The following is a 10,535-nucleotide window of genomic DNA, read 5'->3' on the forward strand; positions in this document are numbered from 1 at the left end:
TATATTAGTTCAAGTTTGCTCTGCGTGGATGTATTGTTCTGTTCCAGTGATGTTCTGTGACTAAATCTGAAGGGAAAAGATATCACCTGGGGTCAAAGCCTGTTCCCCAGTGGTATCTGCTGAAGCTTTTGCAAAAGGCATATATACCCCTCGGGTCCCAGCAAGTTTTCACCAAGGTGGTAGGACCCAGCGATCCATTTCGCCCTTTGCTTACCCAGTGTCTAGCAGTGCAGCAGCATTTTTGGAAATTCCAGGAGGGACTTCAGAGCCACTCCCAAAGAACCAAGGGCCTTCATAAAATGTAAGAGGTTTACATATGTGTTATTTTTTATATAGGCTATTTTTGATATTTCCTTTTATTTTACTTTGGGTTAGGATTTTTGTTGGTCCCAATAGATTCTGATGGTAATATCTGTCTTTTGGAGCCTCCTGTCCCAACAGAACCCCAGGCAGTTGTAATACTCAATACACCAGAAATTATGACAAATAGTGTTATAAAGTAGTGTACTCGACCAAATGCTCATCACATGGGGATAAAGAGTTTCTGCAGCCACAGAGAGGCCTACAGAGGTAATGTTAACATTACAGTGTCTTTTCTACACATCAAACAATCTACACATTCACATTTTTTCACATTTTTATGTGGAGTAGCCTATAGAATCTAAGTTTAAATCTAAGTATAAAGGGGGTATTCTTATCTCTCCCCGCGCCCCCAGAGTGTGGAAGAACAGCAGGAGGACGGTCCATCAACTTCTGTTGCACAGATGAACAGTTCAGTGATTTCCAGTAAATGCCACATTTTAATTCTGTAGAATTTTTTTCAGAACTACATTATGTAACTCTAATCTACTACTGTGTTTTCAGTTGCCAGTTAAGGAGTTATATAGACTTAAAAAAAGCAATATTTTATTTATTAATAAAATATTAATTTTATTAATAAACATGTACTGAAAGAATGAATGAGGTGTTTAAACACCACTTTAAAAAAGGGGAGGAGACCGAAAGAAACTCTGGGTTTACTGAAGAAAACCTGCTCCCAACCAGGTTAGGCTCACAGAGTAAGTTACCATGGTAACTGACTCTGAGTATACCCAGTCAACAATTTGATCTCACAATGATGTCACTATGAGCTCACAATATTCTCATGGTGCGGTCATAATGTGAGTGTCACAGTGAACTAAAAGTGTAACCACACAGAGCTCTCACTGTGTGCTCATACTTTGTTCACAACATGAGGTCACTGCACAATCACAGTGCACTCATACTGTGGTCGAAATATGAGGTCACATCACACTCACTGTGTGCTCATACTGTGGTCACTGTGAGGTCACTGCGCACTCACTGTGTGCTCATACTGTGGTCACTGTGAGGTCACTGCGCACTCACTGTGTGCTCATACTGTGGTCACTGTGAGGTCACTGCGCACTCACTGTGTGCTCATACTGTGGTCACTGTGTGCTCATACTGTGGTCACTGTGAGGTCACTGCGCACTCACTGTGTGCTCATACTGTGCTCATACTGTGAGGTCACTGCGCACTCACTGTGTGCTCATACTGTGAGGTCACTGTGAGGTCACTGCGCACTCACTGTGTGCTCATACTGTGATCACTGTGAGGTCACTGTGCACTCACTGTGTGTTCATACTGTGAGGTCACTGTGAGGTCACTGTGCACTCACTGTGTGCTCATACTGTGATCACTGTGAGGTCACTGCGCACTCACTGTGTGCTCATACTGTGGTCACTGTGTGCTCATACTGTGGTCACTGTGTGCTCATACTGTGGTCACTGTGTGCTCATACTGTGGTCACTGTGAGGTCACTGCGCACTCACTGTGTGCTCATACTGTGCTCATACTGTGAGGTCACTGTGAGGTCACTGCGCACTCACTGTGTGCTCATACTGTGAGGTCACTGCGCACTCACTGTGTGCTCATACTGTGGTCACTGTGTGCTCATACTGTGGTCACTGTGTGCTCATACTGTGGTCACTGTGTGCTCATACCTGTGTGCTCATACTGTGGTCACTGTGTGCTCATACTGTGGTCACTGTGAGGTCACTGCGCACTCACTGTGTGCTCATACTGTGGTCACTGTGAGGTCACTGCGCACTCACTGTGTGCTCATACTGTGGTCACTGTGTGCTCATACTGTGGTCACTGTGTGCTCATACTGTGGTCACTGTGTGCTCATACTGTGGTCACTGTGTGCTCATACTGTGGTCACTGTGAGGTCACTGCGCACTCACTGTGTGCTCATACTGTGATCACTGTGAGGTCACTGCGCACTCACTGTGTGCTCATACTGTGATCACTGTGAGGTCATACTGTGGTCACTGTGTGCTCATACTGTGATCACTGTGAGGTCATACTGTGGTCACTGTGTGCTCATACTGTGATCACTGTGTGCTCATACTGTGATCACTGTGAGGTCATACTGTGGTCACTGTGTGCTCATACTGTGATCACTGTGAGGTCATACTGTGGTCACTGTGTGCTCAATATAACACCACTATGCAATAATTGTGTTAGTTCACTGTTATCTAAAATGATTCAGTTAACTCAAACTTTTACACCCACATTCTTTATTTCCATCAATAAAAACAATCAAACAAAAAGTCAGCTTTTTCCTTTATTTGGTTTCCTTTTCAGCCTGGTGTTGGCGTTGGACAAAAAAAATCTACTTGGCGAATACATTCCGCGTCTGGTGTTGTTCTGGTGGTTACTTTTAGCTTCTTCACCTCTATTTCATTTTGTTTGTGAAAAGACCTGACACATTCTAAAAACACAAAGAGCAAGGTGTTAACATTACAATTTCTATAGCAGCATCCAGATGCACAAACCAAAACTTAAACACTTACTTTTCAAACATGTCAGGAGCACAGGTGGCAACACCTTCTTCCCATCTTTCCCTGTTCTGTTATACAGACAGAGAACATTGTCTGACGCTATGCTTTTTAAAGCCTGTCTCACCAGCTCACCTATATTGGAGCTGCCATGAGTACGGATGAGATAGTGTACCTGACAAAAACATACATAATATTGTCATGATTAAAATATACCAGGCTTCAACATTTCTTTTACATGGTATATGCTGCAAAAAAAATAAAATAAATAAATAAAAAAAATAAAACTGTGGCTTTGTTGTAAAAATAAACGCTAAATTTATATAGTAGTACTAACATAAAGCTCTCGATAATTTTTGTCTTCTTCAAGCCTCTGACAGAAGGCTTCAAACGTTTCAAAGCTGGAGCACTGTTGTTGTTTAAAAAGTTCCTCATGGGCATCTTCTTGTGCCCGCTTCATGAGAACAGACTTAACTTTTGCCAAGTCATTCATGATGACAGCTTGTCTCTGTTCCAGCATTTGAATTTGTTGGAGTATCTTAGTATTCAGATCTGAAAAATTGTAAAGTTAGATTGTTATATAGCAAAGGATGTTTTATGTCTGTATAAATAAATAATGTCTAATTGATATATCACACACCAAACAATTTCTCCATGGTGACTTTGCATTTTGTTTCCTTTGGTTCCTTCCCTGTTATCAAAATTACATACATAAGGTCAGTGAAATTGCATTTATCTAAATCAGTTTTCAAACTAGCTGCAGCTAGCAATTTTGGTGTGATTACTGAAGGTAAAATGGCTGGTGCACATGTAGCATGTGTGAGCAGTACTCTGCTAAAAAAAAAAGACCAGACCACATTGCACATGTAAAAGTATGTAAATAGGCCACTCACCATTTCTGCGGTGTAACAATACCATGCACAACGTTTTCTTCTTCTTTACATGTTTTATGGTGGTTGGAAGACCAGCTTAGATGGTGCATTTACCACCGCCAACTGGACCGGAGTGTGAAGCATTCACAATGAGCTCACGCTTTACACACATGCTGAGGATCACAGTATGAGGATCAGATGAACTCACCTTGAGCTCACGCTTTACACACATGCTGAGGATCACAGTATGAGGATCAGATGAACTCACCTTGAGCTCAAGCTTTACACACATGCTGAGGATCACAGTATGAGGATCAGATGAACTCACGTTGAGCTCACGCTTTACACACATGCTGAGGATCACAGTATGAGGATCAGATGAACTCACCTTGAGCTCACGCTTTACACACATGCTGAGGATCACAGTATGAGGATCAGATGAACTCACCTTGAGCTCAAGCTTTACACACATGCTGAGGATCACAGTATGAGGATCAGATGAACTCACGTTGAGCTCACGCTTTACACACATGCTGGGGATCACAGTATGAGGATCAGATGAACTCACCTTGAGCTCAAGCTTTACACACATGCTGAGGATCACAGTATGAGGATTGTGTGATGTCACTGTGATCATCGCATGATCTCACGTGTTGACTGGGTAAGTTACCTCTCTTTCTGAAACAGGCTTGACTTACTCTCCTTTCTCAGGTTTAACATACCTCCCATTCTGAAACAGAAAACTCAGAGTTTCCCTCATTTCAGGGTTAACATACTCAGAATTTTCACTTAACCTCCTTTCTGAAACAGGCCCCTGGAGGGCTGGCTACACGAATAAACAAGGTAAGCAAAGTGGCAAAAATGGATTGCTGGGTCCTACCACCTTGGTGAAAACTTGCTTGCAAAAGCTTGGGCAGATACCATTGGGGAACAGGCTTTGACCCCATAAGTGATATCTTTTCCCTTCAGATTTAGTCACAGAACATCACTGGAACAGAACAATACATCCACACAGAGCAAACTTGAACTAATATAAACTTCTTCTTACGATTAATTTTCACACTTTTATCATGTAGTGACCGGTGGTGTTGTAAATACCTAAAGATTTACATGTGCCAAGTAAGCATGATAGAACTTCAAGAAACTAGGCATAGTTGTCTATAGTAACATGAAAGCAAATAAGAAGAACCTGTCAAAGTCTAGAACTCTTGATTAATTTGATTCCATAATAACCCAATGGAAAAAATGCGAAGCAAGTGCATATTGATTATCTGGAAGGCAGGCTACACGAATAAACAAGGTATGCAAAGGGGCGAAATGGATCGCTGGGTCCTACCACCTTGAGGAAAATTTGCTGGGACCCGAGGGGTATATTTGCCTCTTGCAAAAGCTGCAGCAGATACCATTGGGGAACAGGCTTTGACCCCATAGGTGATATCTTTTCCCTTCAGATTTAGTCAAAGAACATCACTGGAAACGAACAATACATACACAGAGAGCAAACTTGAACTAATATAAACTTCTTCTTACGATTAATTTTCACACTTTTATCATGTAGTGACAAGTGGTGTTGTAAATACCTAAAGAGTTACATATGCCAAGTAAGCATACATGTAAGTGACTACATGTGGTGTGATAGAACTTCAAGACCCTAGGCATAGTTGTCTATAGTAACATGAAAGCAAATAAGAAGAACCTTTCAAAGTCTAGAACTCTTGATTAGTTTGATTCCATAATAACCGAATGGAAAAAATGCTAAGCAAGTGCATATTGATTATCTAGAAGGCAGGCTACATGAATAAATAAAGTATGCAAAGGGACGAAATGGATCGCTGGGTCCTACCACCTTGGTGAAAACTTGCTGGGACCCGAGGGGTATAAATGCCTCTTGCAAAAGCGTCAGCAGATACCATTGGGGAACAGGCTTTGAGCCCATAGGTGATATCTTTTCCCTTCAGATTTAGTCACAGAACATCATTGGAACAGAACAATACATCCACACAGAGCAAACTTGAACTAATATAAACTTCTTCTTACGATTAATTTTCACACTTTTACCATATAGTGAACAATGGTGTTGTAAATACCTAAAGAATTACATATGCCAAGTAAGCATACATGTAAGTGACTACATGTGGTGTGATATAACTTCAAAAACCTAGGCATATTTGGCTATAGTAACATGAAAGCAAATAAGAAGAACCTGTCAAAGTCTAGAACTCTTGATTAGTTTGATTCCATAATAACCCAATGGAAAAAATGCTAAGCAAGTGCATATTGATTATCTGGAAGGCAGGCTACACGAATAAACAAGGTATGCAAAGGGGCGAAATGGATCGCTGGGTCCTACCACCTTGGTGAAAACTTGCTGGGACCGGAGGGGTATATAAGCCTCTTGCAAAAGCTTCAGCAGATACCATTGGGGAACAGGCTTTGAGCCCATAGGTGATATCTTTTCCCTTCAGATTTAGTCACAGAACATCACTGGAACAGAACAATACATCCACACAGAGCAAACTTGAACTAATATAAACTTCTTCTTACGATTAATTTTCACACTTTTATCATGTAGTGACCAGTGGTGTTGTAAATACTTAAATAGTTACATATGCCAAATAAGCATACATGTAAGTGACTACATGTGGTGTGATAGAACTTCAAGACCCTAGGCATAGCTGTCTATAGTAACATGAAAGCAAATAAGAAGAAACTGTCAAAGTCTAGAAATGTTGATTAGTTTGATTCCATAATAACCCAATGGAAAAAATGCAAAGCAAGTGCATATTGATTATCTGGAAGGCAGGCTACATGAATAAACAAGGTATGCAAAGGGGCTAAATGGATCGCTGGGTCCTACCACCTTGGTGAAAACTTGCTGGGACCCGAGGGTTATATATGCCTCTTGCAAAAACTTCAGCAGATACAATTGGGGAACAGGCTTTGACCCCATAGATGATATCTTTTCCCTTCAGATTTAGTCAAAGAACATCACTGGAACAGAACAATACATACACAGAGAGCAAACTTGAACTAATATAAACTTCTTCTTACGATTAATTTTCACACTTTTATCATGTAGTGAACAATGGTTTTGTAAATACCTAAAGAGTTACATATGCCAAGTAAGCATACATGTAAGTGACTACATGTGGTGTGATAGAACTTCAAAACCCAAGGCATATTTGTCTATAGTAACATGAAAGCAAATAAGAAGAACCTGTCAAAGTCTAGAACTCTTGATTAGTTTGATTCCATAATAACCCAATGGAAAAAATGCTAAGCAAGTGCATATTGATTATCTGGAGGGCTGGCTACACGAATAAACAAGGTAAGCAAAGTGGCGAAATGGATCGCTGGGTCCTACCACCTTGGTGAAAACTTGCTGGGACCCGAGGGGTATAAATGCCTCTTGCAAAAGCTTACACATATACCATTGGGGAACAGGCTTTGAGCCCATAGGTGATATTTTTTCCCTTCAGATTTAGTCAAAGAACATCACTGGAACAGAACAATACACACACAGAGAGCAAACTTGAACTAATATAAACTTCTTCTTACGATTAATTTTCTCACTTTTATCATGTAGTGACAAGTGGTGTTGTAAATACCTAAAGAGTTACATATGCCAAGTAAGCATACATGTAAGTGACTACATGTGGTGTGATAGAACTTCAAGACCCTAGGCATAGTTGTCTATAGTAACATGAAAGCAAATAAGAAGAACCTGTCAAAGTCTAGAACTCTTGATTAGTTTGATTCCATAATAACCCAATGGAAAAAATGCTAAGCAAGTGCATATTGATTATCTGGAAGGCAGGCTACACGAATAAAAAAAGTTTGCAAAGGGGCGAAATGGATCGCTGGGTCCTACCACCTTGGTGAAAACTTCCTGGGACCCGAGGGGTATATATGCCTCTTGCAAAAGCATCAGCAGATACCATTGGGGAACAGGCTTTGAGCCCATAGGTGATATCTTTTCCCTTCAGATTTAGTCACAGAACATCACTGGAACAGAACAATACATCCATACAGAGCAAACTTGAACTAATATAAACTTCTTCTTACGATTAATTTTCACACTTTTATCATGTAGTGACAAGTGGTGTTGTAAATACCTAAAGAGTTACATATGCCAAGTAAGCATACATGTAAGTGACTACATGTGGTGTGATAGAACTTCAAGACCCTAGGCATAGTTGTCTACAGTAACATGAAAGCAAATAAGAAGAACCTGTCAAAGTCTAGAACTCTTGATTAGTTTGATTCCATAATAACCCAATGGAAGAAATGCTAAGCAAGTGCATATTGATTATCTGGAAGGCAGGCTACACGAATAAAAAAGATATGCAAAGGGGCGAAATGGATCGCTGGGTCCTACCACCTTGGTGAAAACTTGCTGGGACCCGAGGGGTATATATGCCTCTTGCAAAAGCGTCAGCAGATACCATTGGGGAACAGGCTTTGACCCCATAGGTGATATCTTTTCCCTTTAGATTTAGTCAAACAACATCACTGAAACAGAACAATACATCCACACAGAGCAAACTTGAACTAATATAAACTTCTTCTTACGATTAATTTTCACACTTTTATCATATAGTGAACAATGGTTTTGCAAATACCTAAAGAATTACATATGCCAAGTAAGCATACATGTAAGTGACTACATGTGGTGTGATAGAACTTCAAAACCCTAGGCATATTTGTCTACAGTAACATGAAAGCAAATAAGAAAAACCTGTCAAAGTCTAGAACTCTTGATTAGTTTGATTCCGTAATAACCCAATGGAAGATATGCTAAGCAAGTGCATATTGGTTATCTGGAAGGCAGGCTACACGAATAAACAAGGTATGCAAAGGGGCGAAATGGATCGCTGGGTACTACCACCTGGGTGAAAACTTGCTGGTACCCGAGGGTTATATATGCCTCTTGCAAAAGCTTCTCCAGATACCATTGGGGAACAGGCTTTGAGCCCATAGGTGATATCTTTTCCCTTCAGATGTAGTCAAAGAACATAACTGGAACAGAACAATACATACACAGAGAGCAAACTTGAACTAATATAAACTTCTTCTTATGATTAATTTTCACACTTTTATCATATAGTGAACAATGGTGTTGTAAATACCTAAAGAATTACATATGCCAAGTAAGCATACATGTAAGTGACTACATGTGGTGTGATAGAACTTCAAAACCCTCGGCATAGTTGTCTATAGTAACATAGACAACTAGGCAAATAAGCAAATAAGAAGAACCTGTCAAAGTCTAGAACTCTTGATTAGTTTGATTCCATAATAACCGAATGGAAAAAATGCTAAGCAAGTGCATATTGATTATCTGGAGGGCAGGCTACACGAATAAACAAGGTAAGCAAAGTGGTGAAATGGATCGCTGGGTCCTACCACCTTGGTGAAAACTTGCTGGGACCCGAGGGGTATATATCCCTCTTGCAAAAGCTCCAGCAGATACCATTGGGGAACAGGCTTTGACCCCATAGGTGGTATCTTTTCCCTTCAGATTTAGTCACAGAACATCACTGGAACAGAACAATACATCCACACAGAGCAAACTTGTACTAATATAAACTTCTTCTTACGATTAATTTTCACACTTTTATCATGTAGTGACAAGTGGTGTTGTAAATACCTAAAGAGTTACATATGCCAAGTAAGCATACATGTAAGTGACTACATGTGGTGTGATAGAACTTCAAGACCCTAGGCATAGTTGTCTATAGTAACATGAAAGCAAATAAGAAGAACCTGTCAAAGTCTAGAACTCTTGATTAGTTTGATTCCATAATAACCCAATGGAAAAAATGCTAAGCAAGTGCATATTGATTATCTGGAAGGCAGGCTACACGAATAAAAAAAGTATGCAAAGGGGCGAAATGGATCGCTGGGTCCTACCACCTTGGTGAAAACTTGCTGGGACCCGAGGAGTATATATGCCTCTTGCAAAAGCGTCAGCAGATACCATTGGGGAACAGGCTTTGAGCCCATAGGTGATATCTTTTCCCTTCAGATTTAGTCACAGAACATCACTGGAACAGAACAATACATCCACACAGAGCAAACTTGAACTAATATAAACTTCTTCATACGATTAATTTTCACACTTTTATCATGTAGTGACAAGTGGTGTTGTAAATACCTAAAGAGTTACATATGCCAAGTAAGCATACATGTAAGTGACTACATGTGGTGTGATAGAACTTCAAGACCCTAGGCATAGTTGTCTATAGTAACATGAAAGCAAATAAGAAGAACCTGTCAAAGTCTAGAACTCTTGATTAGTTTGATTCCATAATAACCCAATGGAAAAAATGCTAAGCAAGTGCATATTGATTATCGGGAAGGCAGGCTACACAAATAAACAAGGTATGCAAAGGGGCGAAATAGATCGCTGGGTCCTACCACCTTGGTGAAAACTTGCTGGGACCGGAGGGGTATATAAGCCTCTTGCAAAAGCTTCAGCAGATACCATTGGGGAACAGGCTTTGAGCCCATAGGTGATATCTTTTCCCTTCAGATTTAGTCACAGAACATCACTGGAACAGAACAATACATCCACACAGAGCAAACTTGAACTAATATAAACTTCTTCTTACGATTAATTTTCACTCTTTTATCATGTAGTGACCGGTGGTGTTGTAAATACCTAAAGAGTTACATATGCCAAGTAAGCATACATGTAAGTGACTGCATGTGGTGTGATAGAACTTCAAAACCCTAGGCATAGTTGTCTATAGTAACATGAAAGCAAATAAGAAGAACCTGTCAAAGTCTAGAACTCTTGATTAGTTTGATTCCATAA

General features: G+C 40.2%; 1 protein-coding gene across 1 annotated transcript; it reads right to left on the reverse strand.

The window, feature by feature from the left end:
* Window positions 1-2,485: 2,485 nt before the first annotated feature.
* On the reverse strand, window positions 2,486-3,791 carry LOC308684414 (uncharacterized protein). Its single transcript, XM_081355616.1, has 5 exons — window positions 3,737-3,791; window positions 3,484-3,534; window positions 3,181-3,395; window positions 2,859-3,018; window positions 2,486-2,776 (listed from the first exon to the last, which is right to left on the reverse strand). Exons 1-5 carry the CDS (start codon window positions 3,759-3,761, stop codon window positions 2,646-2,648), a joined length of 582 nt encoding a protein of 193 aa, XP_081211742.1. The 5' UTR covers window positions 3,762-3,791; the 3' UTR covers window positions 2,486-2,645.
* Between the last annotated feature and the right edge of the window lie 6,744 nt (window positions 3,792-10,535).

This window comes from Scardinius erythrophthalmus (genome assembly GCF_964197995.2).
Source record: "Scardinius erythrophthalmus genome assembly, chromosome: 24".
Classification (NCBI taxonomy): Eukaryota; Metazoa; Chordata; class Actinopteri; order Cypriniformes; family Leuciscidae; genus Scardinius; species Scardinius erythrophthalmus.